The 19,798-nt window shown below is 53.8% G+C and overlaps 1 protein-coding gene across 3 annotated transcripts in view; it reads right to left on the reverse strand.

The window, feature by feature from the left end:
- PHC2 (polyhomeotic homolog 2) overlaps positions 1 to 19,798 on the reverse strand; it is a 107,888-nt gene that overhangs the window by 53,757 nt on the left and 34,333 nt on the right. For 2 of the 3 annotated variants that reach the window (XM_074975599.1, XM_074975601.1), the window contains exon 2: positions 1,130 to 1,357. In XM_074975599.1, coding sequence (XP_074831700.1) covers positions 1,130 to 1,270 — 141 coding nt within the window. In that variant the 5' untranslated portion in view covers positions 1,271 to 1,357. Of the gene's footprint in view, positions 1 to 1,129; positions 1,358 to 5,155; positions 5,377 to 19,798 lie in introns of those variants that run through there. The other variant, XM_074975600.1, reaches the window with a different exon arrangement.

The following is a 19,798-nucleotide window of genomic DNA, read 5'->3' on the forward strand; positions in this document are numbered from 1 at the left end:
TTCCCATCAGTCCCCTGCCCTGCTGAGGGTCCTCGTGCAGCAGCATTGTCCCCAAACATTCTGAAGGTCTCTCCCCAGATACCCCATCTCCTTCCCCCCGACCTCCCTTCCCCCACCCAAGTACCCCATCTCCTCCCCCCCGACCTCCCTTCCCCCACCCAAGTACCCCATCTCCTTCCCCTCCAGCCCTCCCTTCCCCCACCCAAGTATCCCATCTCCTTCCCCCGACCTCCCTTCCCCCACCCAAATACCCCACCTCCCTTCCCCCACCCAAGTACCCCACCTCCCTTCCCCCCAATCCTCTCTCCCCCACCCGCACCCCCCCCCCAATCTGCAGCCCGCGCCGCGCACCTCCTCCGCTGCAGCCGGGCCGGACCGCGCCGGGCCGGGCCGTGCACGCTGCGGGTCCTGCCCCGGCCAGCAACAAAAGCGGCCGCGCGGCGCTCCCGGGACACGCGCCCCCGCCCCCGCCGCGTGATTGGCTGCGGGCGCCCCGCGCTGCCCCGGGACAAAGGGCCGCCCCGAGCCGCCCGCCGGCCCTGCTCTGCCCGGCCGGCAGGTGGGTCCCCCCGCGGGGAGGGCTCGCTCTGCGCACCCCGCTCCTTAGTGACCGGCGGGGGCTGCACCCGCCGAGCTCCCCGCTCCCCCACCTGGGCGGCGGGCGCTTTTCTCCAGCGCTGTCTGCGGGAGCTGCTGTCCCTCCCCCGCCAGGCACAGCCCCTGGGCCAGGTCAGGTCAGGCCCCGGCTTGCCTGGATCGGGCCCCCGAGGCTCAGGACTCACCCCCACCCCCACAGCGGGCAGCTGGCACCGCTGCCCCCTGCCTGGCGAGAGCTCCAGCCCCGACTCGCACACCTGCAGGGAGGTGGGGGCCAGCAGACTCAGGGGCCCCATCTGCGCCACAGGTTCCCCACCTCTGCTTTAAGATGGGTGGTAGAAACCCTTCCAGGGCGTGTTGCTGCAGATTATAAAACCGTCGCCCCTCCCCCAGCCCCAGGCTGCCCTGGGACACAGGAGCGCCGCTTTACTAGTACCTCCAGGGCACCATAAACCCTATGGATGGCCCTGATGCCTCTGCTCCAAGCCCTGCAGCAAGAGCCGGGCTCCCTTCCCTGCCGAGACCCTGGTACCTGGACAGTCTGGCGGTCCGGGATCCCGCTGTACACAGAGATCTGGGGCCCTGCCTGGCGCCCATTACTGCTGGTGCTGGTGCTGCTGGAGGTGCTGGTGCTGCTGGAAGGAGGAGGGGCCTGCAGCTGCTCATTCTCCATGGTAACCGTCCTGGGCACCAGCTGGGGCAGGAAGGAGGAAGTACCAGGGCCGAGGTGGTGGGAAAGGGGATTCTGGCCAGGTTAGAGCTGGAAGGGGAAAAAAGTAGGCAGTCAGGTGGGGGGATGCAGTGGTCTAAGCGCCTCGTACCCCAGCTGGGACACGGGCCCCCTTACGGACCCACAGTGGCTGGGATGCTGCCGCCATGAGGCGCACTGGGCCAACATTCGCTGCTGCATACGGAGGGGATGCTGTCTGGGAGCCCCGTACGGGCTGTCTCTAGATGCAATAGGAGTAGCCTTGGAGCTGTTCTAAACTGGGCCAGCTGGCTGCAGGCCCCAGGCCCCAGGCCTCTTCAGCCACATGCTCTCCTTGCCCTTACCTCCCTTGAAACGTGCCCAGCCCCCAATGCTGCGAGGAAGCTCCTTGTATGAGCTGATTCTGGTAGTTCCTTGCTGGCCTAAGGATTTCAAAGTATCTTGCAGAGGAAAGAGCCCAGTCTCACAGCCCTCTAGGGTGTGCTGTGAAGATAAAGCACCCTTTTAAATGGGGGGAGACTGAGGCCAGGGCTCTCCCTTGGCATACGGAGAATATGCAACACATAGGGCCTCATATGCTGCCAAGTGCCCGCACCTCCCGCTGTCGGCTGCCAACAGGGAGCAGGGGCAAAGGGAGCAGCTGCCCCAGGGCCAAATGATTGATTTTAAAAGGCCCAGGGCACTCATCCACTAGCACCACTACTGCAGCAGCAGCTGGGAGCTTGGGCCCTGTAAATCACCACTGGAGTCCCAGGATTTAATAGCAGCCTTCAACTTCCTGAAGGGGAGCTCTAAAAAGGAGGGTGAGAAACTGTTCTCAGTGGTGTCAGATGGCAGAACAAGGAGTAATGGTCAGAAGTTGAAGAGGGAGAGGTGTAGGTTAGATATTAGGAAAAACTTCTTCACCAGGCGGATGCTGCAGCATTGGAATGCGTTGCCTAGAGAGGTGGTGGATTCTCCATCCCTTGAGGTTTTTAAGTCCCAGCTGGACAAGGTCCTGGCTGGGATGACTTAGTTGGGGTTGGTCCTGCTTGAAGCAGGGGGCTGCACTAGATGACCTCCTGAGGTCCCTTCCAGCCTCATGATTCTGTGTGAGGTGTGTACCAGGTAGCATTGAAGGTCTGGCTGGGAGAGCCCAGTCCCAGCCCCGCCCTTCTGCCAAAGACTCCGCCTCTTCTGGAGCTGCCCCCACCCACCTCGCCCAGGGGGTCAACAAGTCTCTCTGCAGCCCCGGCCTCCACCAGTCTCCTGCCCCTGCTCCTGCCCCACCCCCACCCCCAGTCCTGTCCCCCACAGCTCCTTCCCCTGCAGTCCACAGCCCTTGACCACAGCCCCCAGAGGAGTGGCCAGCTGCTGAATGCAGAGCAGCCTCCTCCGCATGGGGTGTGCGCGAAAGGGCTCGGACCACATAGGACACTGCAATTTGTGAGGGTGGCCCTGACAAAGGGACCTGCAGGCTGGAGACCGACCCCCCTCAGCCCTCCGATAACTCCCAGAACAGAGCTTGGAGAAAACATCCGGGCTAGAAATGATCAGTGATAGAGAATCCGCCGTGATCCTTGGCCTATCAGTCCAGTGGCTAATTACACTCACTCTCAAACACGTTCCCCCTTATTTTGACTCAGTTTCTCCAGCTTCAGTTCCCAGCCACTGGGCCATGGCCGACTTTCCTCTGCTAGGCCAAAGAGCTGTTACACACTTGTTCCCTGTCTAGGTACTTACAGATGGGGATCACATCACCCCTCTTCTCTTTGGCCAGCTCTACAGATGGAGCTTCCTGGGATGCATAACCAGGGAAATCTCTAGTACATGCAGAGAGCTTATTCTGACCTCTGTATTTGCCATTGGTGCACCCCTGCTGGAATCCTGTGCCCAGTTCTAGAGCCCAGCTAGGAAGAGCATCGCTACATCCTGCTCAGAGAAGGGTCACAAGACGGATTAAAAGGGCAGAAAACCAGCCTGCTGAATTTGCTCAGAATTATTTTCAGCTTCATGAAATTTGCTTTATTAAAGCAGCCATATATTATTATTAGTCTGCTTTATTCTGCTTACATATCATGAATGTGATCAAGCCATGATCACATTCATGATATGTAAGTAGAATAAAGCAGACTAATAATAATATATGGCTGCTTTAATAAAGCAAATTTCATGAAGCTGAAAATGATTCTGAGCAAATTCTGATCAACCATTAATTTTTAGTTCCCCAGGATCACACACCAAATTAATAGCAGGAGTGGGCCTAGAGCTGTGCTGTCTTGCCAGGCAGTCATGGGGCTGTACCACAACCCCTTTCTCCGGTACATGTTTATGTAGCCCTCCTAGCACAATCTAGCTCTTTGTCACCCTCTACAGCAGCCATGGGCAACCTAGGCTTGTGGGTGGGCCACGTGAGTGGCCCTCCTTCATCTCAGCAGGATGCAAGATTGTTCTAACCAAGGCAGTCTCCTAGGATAGGGTTTTTTTGCTAGATGTGTTTGCATACCTAGGATGTGTGAGATTGCTGATTGAACAGTAGCAGAACTTGGGTGAATGCTGAGGCAATGCACAGTTTCATGGCCACTGTTGTGTGCCATCAGCAGGCACCTCGCTTTACGCGTCACTTTAGAAACACCAGTAGAAAAAGGCATTTCATGTGGACAGAATTCAGTGGAATTTGGCAACGGTAACAAACGTCTCGTGGGCCACACGTAGAATCCCGATGGGCTGTGTGCTGTTCTAGCCTGTGTGAGTTTAGCTTGGCTGGCTGGAGGGCACTGCAGAGGCCTCCTCGTAGGGGTGTCCTGGACATAAGGCAGATTTATTAGCAACCCTGCAGTCACTGTGTCTTATGTACAAAGCCTGGGCACAGAATCCAACCAGGTGGCACTCACCCCACTCCTGGTGAGAATGAGGGAGGGGAAGTAATCCTGTGCTGTGAATGAACCGTACCTATGGAGTCTGTGTTTCATCCATCCACTGGAAGGGCATCTCCTCCCTGACAGGGTGGAGTCATGGCCCTTCCAGCAATGGAGGTGTCATGGGATCGGGGTTCCTGATTAACCCTGTGCTAGTTTAAGCCTGTCACCAGTCCCCACTGCAGAGTGTGGGGCAGCCGGTATCCCCACACTGCCCCCAGGAGGCCCTGTGGATGCATAGCCCAAGCGTAGATCCAACAGACCCTGCGGCTCTGACTGGCAAAGTGCCCCTACAGAGCTGCTAGGGCTGCCCTGTGAAGTTGACTGGACAGCCACGGAGGCCTGGGCCTGTTACTGTGCTAGACTTTGCCTTGTATTGTGGGCTCTGGTCTCTGATTCCGGGCTGACTTTCATCCTGACTCTGGCCCCTAACCTGGCAATGCCTCTGATCTCTGTTCCTGGCCTGATTTATAGACTCTGGCCTTGTGACTCCTCCAACCCCTGCCCAGGGACTCCTGTTTGGGGTGGGCAGACATTGGACCCCCTGCTCACCCCATCCCAGAGAGACGGATGTGATGCATCTTGCCTACACCTGGGCAGTGACTCCTCCCACCTGTGTGTATTCCAAGCACACACGGACAGATAACACCCTGGCCTGGCTGTGCATACCACACAAGCCATGTGCTCAGCTGGGCCTGCAGCCTGAACATGGGCCCATCTGACACCAGGGAGCGGGACCATTGTGGTCCCCAGTCAGGTCTCCAGGGCTACACCCTTACAGCATTTCAAGTGTTTCTCCTGACGTGCCCAGAGAGCAGTGAACGGGACTGGAGTGCTGGGGCTGCTGATGCACAAGAGGTTGATGTGGTGGCTTCAGCCACGGCACAGCATTGCCAGCCCCCACACTCAGGAATCAGGTCCACGCAGATCTGCATGTTGGCTTAACACTCACGAGCATTTTAGAAAGAGCAGCTCCGGCTTCTCTCTGCATCCCGCTGCTAGAGGTTTGAGGGTTCATGTTTTTCAGGGTTTCTCTGCCAATGAGGCCAGACAGCTGCCTGAGAACCAGAAGGGAAGCCAAAGGTATCACCTCTGCTCAGCTGCTTAGGCTTCCAGCAGGGCTCCGACTGCTCCCAGGCCCCCAATACTATTGGGAAGGTTGGCACGATCCAGCTTCCAGAGCTGAGAGATGAACCCGGCTGGAGCCTGTCCCACGACTGGCTGGTTTATACTGCAGCAGGGTGATACTGGAGCATGAACCAGATTATGGAAAGCTCCTGCTTCCTGGTAACCAGCGGTGAGTCACTTGCGAGGCCGGCTGTCGAGACAGGCTGATGGGCTGAGCTAGGAGAAGAATTTGGGCCAACATGCAAGTCAGTCTGTGGCCCCAGTTCTGCAGTTTTGTCCAAACACAAAGCACAGCTGGAGGAACTTGCGGCTTTGCTCCTCAGACTGCAGTGGGATCTGGCACCTCACTCCCCTGGTTCCAGGGGAAATCCCATGTCTTCCACGTAGCATCTAGCTTACACAAAGGGAAGCAATGTAGAGGCACAGCAGTGAAAGGATGGCCTCAGGCCCTGGACCAGTCTCCTGCTATCACAGCAAGCAAACAGCATCTCACCCCGCTCCCTCGTTCACAGTCTCCTTTTGAGAGTTCCTGGCCCACCCTGCTCCTGTTGGGCAGCTGTTCCAGAGCCTCCCTCCTCTGATCCTTAGAACCCTCTCTCTGACGACCTGCCCAGATTGACTCCTGGCCCCTTTATCCCCACTTTTCTTGTGCCACCATTGGCCTTTGACATCAGTAGCTTCTCCCCTGCCCCGGTGCCCACAATATATAACTCTCCCATGCCCCAGGCCTTCTAAAGCCTAATAACACCTAGTTTTTACCAGCAGACCTCAAAGCATGTTCCACAGGAGGCAGTAGCATAATTATTAATTTATAGATGGGGAAACTGGGCATGGGGCAGAGAAGTCAGGGGAGCCCTGAACTCCTGAGTCCCAGTCCTGTGCTCCGTCCACTACTCCACACTGCTTCAGAACTCACAAGAATGGTCAGACTGGGTCAGGCCAAAGGTCCACCGAGCTCAATATCCTGTCTTCCAACAATGGCCAGTGCTGGGTGTCCCAGAGGGAAAGAACAGACCAGGCAGCCATCAAGAGATTCATCCCCTATTGCCAGTTCCCAGCTTCTGACAAGCAGGGGCTGGAACACCGTCCTGCCCAGCAGCCACTGACGGACCAATCCGCCTCGAATTTCTCTTCCTCTTTTTCGTCAAGAACTGCATTTACTGCTTCCCCTTCTCCTCCTCCAGCCCACCTCTGCTCACAACAGTCCCCCAAAGCCCTTCTCCTGCTGCTTAGCCCGGGGCCCAGCCTTGCCTCCTGCCCCAGCCCTGCTGCGCTCCCTCCAGCAGAACCCCCTAGGATTTCCTCCTTGCTTGGCCTGAGACTAGGCGTAGCTCCAGCCCCCACCTTCTTTCTCTAGTTGATGCCTTCACTGACTCACGGGCCAGATTCCTCCCAGCTGCTGTTACTTGGCATTACATACATCCAGTGAAGGGCTATTGAGGCCCATGAAGCTGTGTGGATTTACACCGGCTGAGAATCCAGTCCAGAGAGCCTCCTTTGGTGCCTCTCTCCTCCTCCATTACCATGCAGCTCTCTCTTCCTGCCCTCAGATCTTTGAGCCACTCTCTCCTGCAGCCTCATTAACTCCCCTTACTCCTTCACTGGAGCAGACTCTTTCGCCACTAGGCTTCACAGTCCCCAGAACCCTGCTAAGCCTGGCTGAAACTGAAGCCAGTTCCTTTTCCCCCCAGCCTGGCCCTGGCTCCCTCCAGGCTGTTGTTTTTATGGGCTTTCCTGCTGCGATGGGCAGGGCAGTGGAAGTGGCCCTGGCCATGCCTGGACTTTCTGGCTGGAGGGCCTAGGGAGGGGGGTTTACAGCTCTGGGAACTGCTCTGCCACTAGCAGACAAAGGCAGCTCCCCCTCTGATATACAGCAGGGCTGTAAATCTCTTCCTCCCTTGCAGCCTTTGCTGCACACCTTGTATATTTCAACCGCTCTGCTGTGCACCAGTGTTGCATTCCACTTCAGGGCCGGCGGCCTTTGGCCTTGAGGGCTCAGCACAGTGGGAGTCTCTGAATGACTGACAGGAAATTTCCCAGGCCTGCCAAGTGAGGGCTGCTCTGGCATCTCACTGGGCACCTGGAGAGCAGATTGCTGCCCAGACCTGCTGATGGTGAGCGGGGGGGAGGCAAAGGGGGCAATTGGTCTGGGGTCCTGCCATGCAAGGGAGATTCACATGCTCCTAGCTTAACAAGGGCAGGTGGTCCTCCCCAGTGCTGCTGTCCTGCTGCAGCTTCATGCTCCTGGACCCTCCTGCCACTGGGCAGAGCAGGGGGCAGAGGATGCTGATGTCACCGTCGGGGGTTCCCCTGCTTCTGTACTCCATCTCTGCAGGGTAGCATATATCAGAGGCTCTGGCTCAGGGGGACTCAGGTCAGAGCTGTTTTCTTCTACTCTGGCGAGTGGGCAGCTACTTCTCTTAAAGAGACAGTGCACAGCTGCTGAGATTTCACCAGCAGCCAGCTCACACACTCTTTCTCTCCTTCCCTCCCAGGAACATGCAGTGTAATGAATTCTGCAGAGGAGTCAGGGATGTGCTGCTCCCAGCCTGCACCCATGAGGCAGGAAGCTAGACTTGTGTTTATAATGAGTGATTAACAGGGGTTCAGACAAGAAAGGGCCCTTAGGATGCTTCCTAAAGTTAAATGCTTGGTGAATTGCAAAAAGCGAGTGGCCCAAATGATAGAAAGTAGGTGTAGATTTTTCTACAATTGGTTCAATTGTTGGATTTAAGGGCTGGCAACAAAGTTACCAGAGAAAGAGCTAGATAAGAGAGTGGAAGGGACAGCCACGGCGATAGAAGAGCCAATTGAGCAGAGGGCTCTGGAAGAAGAGAAGATCAATAACAAGTGGACAATGTCGGAGACGCTGAAGTTGGTCCAAGAGAGGAGAGTGCTGACGATCAGGAGGCATGTTTCCGAGAGGGCAGAACAGCAATGTAGAAGGAAATGTAACGAGGAAAGGAAAACAGCCAGAATGGATAAGGTGAAATGTGAGAGGAGCAGTGTGAAGATATAGGCTACGTCTACACGTGCAGCCAACATCGAAATAACTTATTTCGATGTTGCGACATCAAAATAGTCTATTTTGATGAATAACGTCTACACGTCCTCCAGGGCCGGCAACGTCGATGTTCAACTTCGACGTTGCTCAGCCCAACATCGAAATAGGCGCAGCGAGGGAACGTCTACACGTCAAAGTAGCACACATCGAAATAGGGATGCCAGGCACAGCTGCAGACAGGGTCACAGGGCGGACTCAACAGCCAGCCGCTCCCTTAAAGGGCCCCTCCCAGACATAGTTGCACTAAACAACACAAGATACACAGAGCTGACAACTGGTTGCAGACCCTGTGCCTGCAGCATAGATCCCCAGCTGCCGCAGAAGCAGCCAGAAGCCCTGGGCTAAGGGCTGCTGCCCACGGTGACCATAGAGCCCCGCAGGGGCTGGAGAGAGAGCATCTCTCAACCCCCCAGCTGATGGCCGCCATGGAGGACCCAGCAATTTCGACGTTGCGGGACGCGGATCGTCTACACGGTCCCTACTTCGATGTTGAACGTCGAAGTAGGGCGCTATTCCTATCTCCTCATGAGGTTAGCAACTTCGACGTCTCACCGCCTAACGTCGAAGTTAACTTCAAAATAGCGCCCGACGCGTGTAGACGTGACGGGCGCTATTTCGAAGTTGGTGCCGCTACTTCGAAGTAGCGTGCACGTGTAGACGCAGCTATAGTGAGGTAAGTGGGAGACCAGGGAGGTGTATGAGTGTGACTGCCCACAGGCAGGCTCAAACCTGGGACCTCTGGAGCTCAGTGCAGGCACCTCTACAGCTTGAACTAAAAGCCAGCTGGCTCTCAGCTTAGGCTGCAGAGGACACGCACTCTTTCTCTGCAAAGTGGTCTAAGTACCACTACACGGGACAGTTCACCACACCTAGGTGTGGGGGTTACATAAGATTATTAGGAATATTAATAGTGGCTACCAAAGCAGATGGCGATCAAAGATGAGAACAACGAGGTGCTCATGAACAAAGAGAAGATTGTGCAGTGATGAATGAGGTATTGCACTGATCTGTACAAAGCACAATTAGACCCGTGTGTCTCCAAGCGACTGACTGAAGAACTGAAGAGATATCTCTGCCAAGCATCAAGAGCGAGACCGATATTTCGAAGGAGGAAGTAGAAAGAGCAGTGAAACAACTAAAGAACAACAACGAGAGCTCTGGAAATGATAAGATCACAGGAATGATGACCAAATACAGCGGCGAACGTATGATTCAGGAAACACACCCCCTGTGTAATGTAGTGTGGGAAGAAGGGAAGGCACCTAAGGAATAGACAAGATCCGTGCTAGTGACAAGACACAAGAAAGGAAGCACATTGGAGTGCAAGAGCTACAGAACGATTGCCCTAACGGGTCATCTAAGCAAGGTGCTGATGATGATACTGACAAACAGACTGAGATCAAAGATAGAAGAACATCTAGTGGATGATCAAGTGGGATTCAGGAAAGATAGAAGTACCGTATAGCGGATATTGGCGCTAAGATTGGTAGCCGAGAAAGCTCAATGAAAGAACATCTACAATTACTGCATCAATTTTCAGAAGGAATTTAACAGTATAGCGCAGAAAGTGACTTGGGTGGGGTTGGGAGTCACAGGGAGTGGACAGCAGGCCAATACGGTTATTGAAGGATATCAACAACAATGTGGAGGCAGCAGTGAGAACGTGCAGAGAGATGTGAAGTTGGTGAGAACGAGCACAAGTACGAGACAAGGAGATCCGACGTTGCCAAGCATCTCCATTATGAACCTAGAGAGAGCGATGGACAAGATGAAGGAAGAGGCAGAAGGGATATCTGTGCACAGGATGAGAATTAACATGAGACTTGTGGATGATATAGTTATCATCAAGGAAGATGAAGACAAGCTAGCGAGAACAGTGCAGGTGATAAACAAGAAAGTGAAGTGGTACAGACTGATTATGAACATTGAAAAAACTAAAACAATGGTATTTGGAGACAAGGAAATAGGAAAGAAGATCAGTGTAGATGAGTCTGAACAAGAGAATGTAGAGACAGTCACGTATCTGGGAAGCAACATAACATGATCTAGACTGTAAGAATGAACTAGCGACTAGAATTGCGAAATCAAGAACAATGTTGCAGGTGATGGATAAGATCTGGAAGAGCAATGCAATTAGCTTAGGAATGAAGTGGAGCGCCTTGAAAGCATGTGTATTCCGCAGCATGTTGCAGGGATGTGAGACATGGGTAATAATGGAAGATTCAAAGAGAAGGATATTGGTATTTGAGAGAAGTTGTTCTAGAAAGATCCTGAGAATGGGATGAATGCAGAAGGTCACCAACAAGGAATTATATGGGAAGGTACAGCCAAAAGGCATAACCTGCAGTAGGTTCTCCAGTGGGAGTTACAGCTCTTCAGGCATATCTGCAGAATGAATGACAAATGAAAAATCAAGACCCTGGTATTCGGCATAATGAATGGTTTGAATAGGAGAGGCAGACCCCACAGAGAATGGGTAGATGATATAGGAGATTGGTGTGAAGCTGGTCTACAGAAACTAAGCTGCTCCGCACTAGACAGAGAAAGATGGAAGGAAATAGTGAGAAAGGCATCAGACACCAACAGGTGCTGAGCCCATGGTTGATGATGATGATGATGAACAAATCTACCATTAACAGCAACGAAGGGTCCTGTGGCACCGTACAGACTAACAGAAAAGTTTTGAGCATGAGCTTTCGTGAGCACAGACTCACTTCATCAGATGCTGGTCTTGGAAATCTGCAGGGCCAGGTATAAATAAGCCAGAACTAGGTGGGGATAACAAGGTTAGCTCAGTCAGCAAGGGTAAGGCTTACTACCAGCAGTTGATCTGGAGGTGTGAATACCAAGGGAGGGGAAGCTGCTTCTGTACTTAGCCAGCCATTCGCAGTCTTTGTTTAAGCCAGAGCTGAGGGCGTCGAATTTGCAGATGAATTGTAGCTCAGAAATTTCTGCTTGGAGTCTGGTCCTGAAATTTCTTTGCTGTAGGATAGCTACTTTTAAGTCTGCTACTGTGTGGCCTGGGAGATTGAAGTGCTCTCCTACGGGTTTTTGCATATTGCCATTTCTGATGTCTGATGTGTGCGCGTTTATTCTTTTACATAGAGACTGTCCAGTTTGTCCGATGTATATAGCAGAGGGGCATTGCTGGCACATGATGGCATACATTATATTGGTAGATGTGCAGCTGAATGAACCCACGATGGTGTGGCTGATCTGGTTAGGTCCTGTAATGGTGCTGCTGGTGTAGATATGTGGGCAGAGCTGGCAACGAGCTTTGTTGCATGGATGGGTCCCTGAGTTAGAGTGACTGTGGTCTGGTGTATAGTTGCTGGTTAGGATTTGCTTCAGGTTGTCAGGTTGTCTGTGGGCAAGGACTGGTCTGCCTCCCAAGGCCTGTGAAAGTGAGCGATCATCATCCAGGATGGGTTGTAAATCCCTGATGATGCGCTGTAAAAGTTTTAGCTGAGGACTGTAGGTGATGGCTAATGGTGTTCCGTTGGTTTCTCTCTTGGGCTTGTCCTGTAGTAAGAGGCTTCGTGGCACACGTCGGGCTCTGTTGATCTGTTTTTTCACTTCCTCAGGTGGGTATTGCAGTTTCAAGAATGCTTGGTAGAGATCCTGTAGGTGTTTGTCTCTGTCGGAGGGGTTGGAGCAAGTGCGGTTATATCTTAGTGCTTGGCTGTAGACAATGGATTATCATCCTTTGAGAAGACACCTGAATTTTTAGACAAAGGAAATGCTGTAGATCTACAAATAATAAGCAGCCCTGGAACATCTTAGAGACTCTCAGGTGCTACAGTGCTGCATGTTATTTGTGAAGGTACAGCATTTCCTTTGTCTAAAAACTCAGGTGTCTTCTCAAAGGACGATAGTGGTAACCCCTCTGAGGCTGCAGATCTAATCTACCTAGATGTCAGTAAGGCACTGGATATAGGTCCATGAGAGAAATTATGAGTAAAGCTGGAGAAGATGGGGATTAAAAGGAGAACTGAAAGGTGGACAAGGAACTGGCTAAAGGGGAGACTATGAAAGGTCTCACTGAGAGGTGATCTGTCAGGCTGGAGGCAGGTTACCAGTGGAGTTCCACAGGGATCAGACTGGGGGCCAATTTTATTTACAGTTTTATTACTGACCTTGGCACACAAAGGCTACGTCTACATGTGCCCCAAACTTCGAAATGGCCATGCAAATGGCCATTTCGAAGTTTACTAATGAAGCGCTGAAATGCATATTCAGTGCTTCATTAGCATGCGGGCGGCAGCGGCGCTTCGAAATTGACGCGTCTTGCCGCCACGCGGCGCGTCCAGACGGGGCTCCTTTTCGAAAGGGCCCCACCTACTTCGAAGTCCCCTTATTCCCATGAGCTCATGGGACTCTGTTCTGGTCTGGTTGTGGTCTGAAGAAGTGGGTCTGTCCCACGAAAGCTCACCTAATAAACTATTTTGCTAGTCTTTAAAGTGCTACTTGACTGCTTTTTATTTATCTAACCTGTTCTTAAATATCTCCAGAGATGGAGATTCCCCTACCTCACTAGGCAATTTATTCCAGTGTTTGACCACCCTGACACTTAGGAACTTTTTCCTAATGTCCAACCTAAACTTCCCTTGCTGCAGTTTAAGCCCATTGCCTCTTGTTCTATCCTCAGAGGCCAAGAAGAACAAGTTTTCTCTCTCCTACTTATGACACCCTTTTAGATACCTGAAAACCACTATCATGTCCCCCCTTTATCTTCTTTCTTCCAAACTAAACAAGCCCAGTTCTTTCAGCCATTCTTCATAGGTCACGTTCTCTAGCTCTTTGATCATTCTTATTGCTCTTTTCTAGACCCTTTCCAATTTCTCCACATCTTTCTTGAACTGTGGTGCCCAGAACTGGACACAATACTCCAGCTGAGGTCTAACCAGCGGAGAGCAGAGCGGAAGAATGACTTCTAGTGTCTTGTTCACAACACACCTATTATTGCATCCCAGAATCATGTTTGCTTTTTTTTGCAACAGCATCACACTGTTGACTCATATTTAACTTGTGGTCCACTATAACCCCTAGATCCCTTTCTGCAATACTCCTTCCTAAACAGTCACTTCCCATTCTGTATGTGTGAAACTGATTGTTCCTTCTTAAGTGGAGCACTGTGCATTTGTCTTTATTAAACTTCATTCCGTTTACCTCAGCCCATTTCTCCAATTTGTCCACTTAGTAACTAATAGCAAGAATTTTTGCTACAAGCTGAGGATTCATCTGCTGGAAGTGATACAGGAGCAGAAAGAGCTGGGCATATTAGCTGATCACAGGAATACTATGAGCTGCCACAGTGATGTGGCCATGAAAAAGGCTAACACAGTCCTGGAGTACATCAGCTGAGGGATTTCCAGCAGAGACAGCAAAGGGTTTGTACCTCTGTACAAAGCACTGGTGAGACCTCACCAGGTGCAATTCTAATCTCCCAGGGCTTTAGAAAGAAGAATCTGAATGGGGACAGGTGCAGAAAAGGGCTCCTAGGAGCATCTGAGGAATGGAAAACCTACTTCAGGAAAGGAAACAAGAAGCTTGGTTTGTTTAGCCTGCCCAAATGCACGCTGGGGGGAGGAGACGTGACATCTCACCACATACACCTTAGAGGGTAAATACTGGGGTGGGGGCAGTATTTAAGTTAAGCACCAACGTGGGCCCAGAACAAACTGCTATAAACTAGCCATCAACACATTTAAGCTTGAAGTTAGCCAATGTTTCTAACCATCAGGGCTTGTCTACACTAGCCCCCTCGTTCAAAAGGGGCACCCACAAACTTTGAAGTGCCAGCGAGCCATGTAGCCACGGGCACTTAGAAGTACCCTGGCAACTTCAAAGTGCCCTTACTCCTGAACCCCCAAAAGGGTGCGACTGAACCTCTCCACAAGGCCATTGCTCTGGGGGTGGTAGACTGAGGTCCGCAGAGTCTGTATGTGCAGTACGGTACACAGGTCCTTCATTAATCGGGATATAAATGGTGCACCTTGATCGGTCAGGATTTCCTTTGGGAGGCCCATCCGGGCAAATATCTCCACCAGTGCCTTGGCTATACTTTTGGAAGCTATAATCCCAAGTGATCCAGTTTCGGGGTATCAGGTGGCACAGTCCAATACTACCACTATATACTGGTGTCCCTGGGTTGTCTTTCCAATGGACCCACCAGGCCCATGGCAGCCCATTCAAACAGCTCTGTGATAATTGTTAACCGCGCTAAGGAAGCCATCAGTGGGGGAGGTGGGCTATGTAACTGGCACTCTGGACATGAAGCACAATACCTGCAGCATCTTCATATACACCCGGCCAATAGAATCGTCACAGAATCTGAGCCTGGGTCTTTCCCACCCCCGGGTGTGCTCCAAAAAGATGACTACGGGCCAGGTCCAAAATGGTCCATTGGTGTTTTTGCGGTGCCAAATGCTGGTGTCCCGCCTCCTCCTGCAGGCCTGTGACACGGCACGACAGATCCCTCTTGAGGGTGAAGTAGGGACCTGGCCTATGGACTTTGCCTTTCACCAGCACCCCATTGACCTCGGCCACCTCCTCTCGGGCAGTTTCGTAGCAGGGGTCCTCGGCTTGGTCTCGGCCAAAAGTCAGTCTCCTTGGGCTGGCCCATTTGAACCCTGAAGGGGATCTCTCTGGCTCCTGGGTCAGCACTATGGGACTGGAGTGGGCTCCTCCTCTGCTGTCGCCTCTGGGTCCTCCCTTTTGGGCAGCTCAGGATCCTCCTCTCCCAGGATGTCCCCTCCTTCACCTTGGAGGCCCCTGGAGACTCTGGTGATACAGGTGACTTTCTGAGCCTGTGTTGAGATCTGACTGCCCAATGTCTCGGCTGCCCACCTCTGCCTCTGGGACTTCCTACCCCTCCCAGGACCAGAAAACAAATCTGAGAATATCTCCAAAAACATGGAGGTCATCTGTCCTTAGACATCTGCTCCCCATGGGTGTGGGGTTCCCCTTGTTCTTGTGGCTCACGGGGAAGGAGCCTCCTGAAACTGGGGAAGTCCCTTCCAGTGAGCAACAGGCAGGGGAGGAGCAGGACCACCCGTACTTGCACCCTGATGCTAATTCCTGGGGACTTCCACCCTCACACTCACACTGGGGAGATAGCAGAGCGCCCCATGGACACAGGTGATGCCAGCGTGTTTCATTGGTATTATCTGGCTGGGCTTTACTAGTTTCCCTGAGATGAGAGTAACTGCTCTCCTAGAGTCTACTAGGGCCAACGTCTCTACTCCTTCTACCCCCACCTGTCAGATGTAGTTGTGTGAGGTAACCAGGACCCTCACTAGACTAAGCAGAGTTCATGGGTCACCCCAATCCCCAATGTTACACTGCATGAGCTCTTCCTGGTTGGGACACTGGGACGCTGTGTGGCCCAGCTCCCCACACCCGTAGCATCGATAATTTTGTCTTGCGCCCCATGTATGAAGGGCCTAGTCTCAAGGTCTAACTTCCTGGGCTTCTCCCCTCCAGGCTGTGACCCCTTGGGACCTCCAGCCCCTGCTTCCTTCCTCCTGGGGCTCCCTAAATCCCTAAGTGCCTTAGCCCATGAGGTCGGGGTTGGCAGCCCCCTTTTGAAGGCATACAGGCTCCCCTTAGGGGGGCCTTCTAACTCTCTCATAGCCAGCCATTGCTACACCAATGCGACGGTTTCGTCATATGTGGCAGGGTCGTGCGGGCCTACGCATGCACGAAGGTCTGGCAGCAGCTTCTACATGTACTGGTCTATGACAAAGACCTCCATCATGTCTTCTGCATTATGGATATTGAGATGCAGCCATTTCCGGACAAGGTGGACCAGCTCGAACATCTGGGCTCTTGGGGGTCTTCCCTCTTGATACTTCCAGGCATGGAACCTCCAGGCCCTTGTTGCCATGGTCACCCCCAGATAGGCCAGGATCTCTTCTTTGAGTCGGGAGTAAATACGTGCATGTTCCACTGGCAAAATCATACTAGGCTCTCTGGGCCCCCCCAAAGAGGAAAGGGGTGCAGATGCTGGCCCAATGTTCCTCTGGCCAGGCCTTGCACCATGCAATCCTCTCCAAGGCTAGGAGGTAGGCCTCTACTTCATCATTTAGCGCCATCTTGGGAAGGCAACCTGCAACCATCAGGGCTCTTACCCCCTCACCCGTGGGAGGTTGGGATGCCAACTCCTGCACTCGGTCAACTACCTTCCACAGAAGTGGCCTTCTGAGGTGGCCTTGTCCATTAAAAGCTTGTTTGATTCTTCTTGTACCCAAGCGGCCTCTTGCTGGGCTGCCGCAGCTTGCACCAGTGCCTTAACTGAGTCCTCCATACTGGGGTAACTAACTCCCAACTCCACAAGTGAGGGTGCAAAAGGGGGGGCAGTTTACCCAGGTAACTCTGGAGGTGGAGGGAGGAGAACAATCCCCAAACCCACACCCAAGTGTCTCTCTTCTTTTTTGTTCGTTTGGCCACCGCACAGAGTATCCCACTCCTAACACCAGCGTGACAAATCCCTCATCAGTTCCTTAGGGTTTCTGCACTTCCAGGAGGCACCTTGTGTGCTTCAGAGACTCACAGAGGTCCCTTTGTTGCCCTGGGTCTCCCCGAAGGCAAGAGCCTTTTTCTTCACAGACCAGTCCTAAAATTGGAGATGGGGTAGGTCCCTCTCCACCGGTCTCAAGCTGGTTTGGCCCCAACTGGGTTGCCCTCCAGGGGAAATGGAGGGGTGGAGTCCAGTCCAACCCACTGCCCTGGACTCTGGCCCAGGGACTTTAGAGGAGGGAGCTGGTGGGGCTTTTGCCCCACCCCACGGCAGCGACCTTTCCCTGGGCCGCTTCCCCCACCACTTCCCACTGGTATCTTCCCCCCTGTACCTTGTGGTTGGGGTCATTGGCCTCTGCTCTGTTCCATTCCGCTTTGCTCTCAAAGCCTCCAGCCTCCTTCTCTCTGGGCATCGCTCCACTCCCTCCTGCTGGCTGGGGAAGCCTTTTATAGGGAGCCTGGAGGCCTTAACTGGTCGCAGGTGCTTGACTACATCCTGTTGCTGCCTGACTCCTGACGAGCCCCAGTTGCCCATCCAGCCTGAAGGACTGGAACTCTGTGAACTTAGGAGGGGAACAAAACGGAGTTCATCCAGCACCCAAAATGTTCACCCTCCATCAGGCCCTTGTGAGCTGCAGTCTGTGACCTGCCACACATCCAACCATGGAGCACCTATGGCACAGACTGACCCGTCCCATGAGTGCCAGTGGGTTGAAGTCCCTGCACCCCAACTCCTCCTCAGACAGCTGCAAACACCCGGACACTCCAATTCCAAGCAGACGAAGCAGCTCAGCCCGGGCGACAGGCTCTCCCTGAGCAGCGGTTTGGCTGCTCTGCTCCTGATTCCACACAGGGGTGGACACTCTGGTCCCGTCCCAGCCGCCGTCTGCTCTGTTCCCAACCCCGCCCCCCCAAAGAAGGGATGGGACAACATGAAGGAAGGATGAGCTGCACACACTGGTAATGGGAGATGTGCAACAGCCCAAGCAATTGGCACGACCAGCAAAGAGTTGTCCATCCCCAGCTCCAGGTGGCCTTGAGTTCAGTGTCAGCAGACCTGACACCTAGCGGTGTACACCGGCGTGGTTCCTCAGCATCCCTGCAGCTCTGCTGATTTACACACCCGCTGGGGAGCTGGCCATTGATCCAATGCAGTGACACAGGCTCACAACACACGCACAGCTCCAGCACAGGCCCGGGGAACGCCCCAACTGTAAATGGATGGGAACACCCAGACGGACCTTCCCATATGCACCGGCCCAGGGACCAGCCCACCGGCGACGGACCTACAGCATGCACACAGTACTGGCTAGGGGCCTGGTTTATGAGCCCCTTTCCGCACTTCATTCGGAGGCTTCCTCCCCCCACAGCTGAGACCAGCTCCCCTGGCGGCCGCTTGCACAACACGGGTGGACATTGCCCTGCTGCAGAGAAGAGGGAAAGTGGGAGAGGGAGGAGATTCCGTTAACCCTTTCCCTCCAGGAGGTAACCAAAGCACGCCCCCCCCCACACCTGGCAGGGCAGTTAGATCTGCAGGTGGATGCTGTCCCATAGACAGGCGCAGGGGAGGAGTGGGGCCGGGTCTGGAGGAGGGTAAAGGAAACATCTCCCGCTGGAGCCCTCCTGACACTTGACCTTTGCTCCCTTCAGAGACACCTTGCCCCCGGATGAGTGTAGGGTTACCCAGCCCCGGCATTAACCCCTGCCTGGCAGGGAGGGAGGCTGGTTCCCGAGAGCGGATTTCTGTTCCTGCAGCTCTGCCGTAGGCCTTGGCATACTGTGGCTCTGCCTCTCACATGGGTTCTGCTGGCCCTGCATGGACGCAGCCTCATCCATCACTTGCTGGAGTCCAGCAGAGCTCCCAGCCTGGTGCCAGCTGCCCTCTGTCCCCACCCCCCCCCGACTGTTGCCTTGTGAAACATTAGTGTGGTGCTGTGCGTGTATTTCTGCCCCTGTGAATTCACCAGTGCATGAGGTCAGGCAGAACCATGCTGTCTATAGGATGAGGTGGGGCATCTGCCCCAGGACCTGCACTTCTGGGGCCCTGCAGTGGCCATCCCAGACATCCTATGCAAGGGACATGGGAGGATTACCCAGGACCAAGTGCCACAATGTGGGGGATGCCTCTGGCCCCGCCCCACACACCCCTTTCAGGACAGCTCTGATGTCAGGGCTCCCTCCACTCCAGGAGCTCTGTGGTTGGGAGCTGGGACTGCCTCATGCTGTGAAAAGAAAGAGTCCCCCCATGAGCCAGTCTCCATCTGGCCAGGCAGCAGAGTCTGAGACGGGGATCTAGTCCTGGCCTAACGAGGGACATGCCCTCCAGCTCCCCCTTGCACAGCCCCACCTGCTGCTCTGACTCAGCCCCGACCCTCACGCCCATTTTCTTGGCTTGCCCATGGTAAGTACAGCTGCTGCTGAACTGCCAGAGCCCAGGGAGGTGCTGGCGTATTCATTACCATCTCTGATGCAAGAACAAGCCTCCTGCCCATTGCGAAATCAATCTGTCTCACCATCTCTGTGTTCTCCCCTGCCGTGGCTTGGCACACATCTGCCCCAGGCTGGCATGCCCTGCCCTGGCCTGCCCTGCCCTGGCCTGGCCTTCCTGGTGCACCTGCCCATCCTCGCCAGGTAAGGAGCTGGGCCCTGAGAGTATACCTGCAGCCAGCACCACCGGCACAGGGACCCCAAGCACAACAGGTGTGCATGTGGTTTGTGTGTTTGTGCCAGGGTGTGTCCGTGTTGCGTGGCTTGCATTGGGGTGAATAGGTGTGCATGCGCCAGTGTGTCTGCATGCCACACACACAAGTATCCCTACACAGGCGCACACACACACATTTCTACACACAGACAGCCACACATACACACACAAACATATCCAAA

Source organism: Carettochelys insculpta, chromosome 23, assembly GCF_033958435.1.
Source record: "Carettochelys insculpta isolate YL-2023 chromosome 23, ASM3395843v1, whole genome shotgun sequence".
Lineage (NCBI taxonomy): Eukaryota > Metazoa > Chordata > Testudines > Carettochelyidae > Carettochelys > Carettochelys insculpta.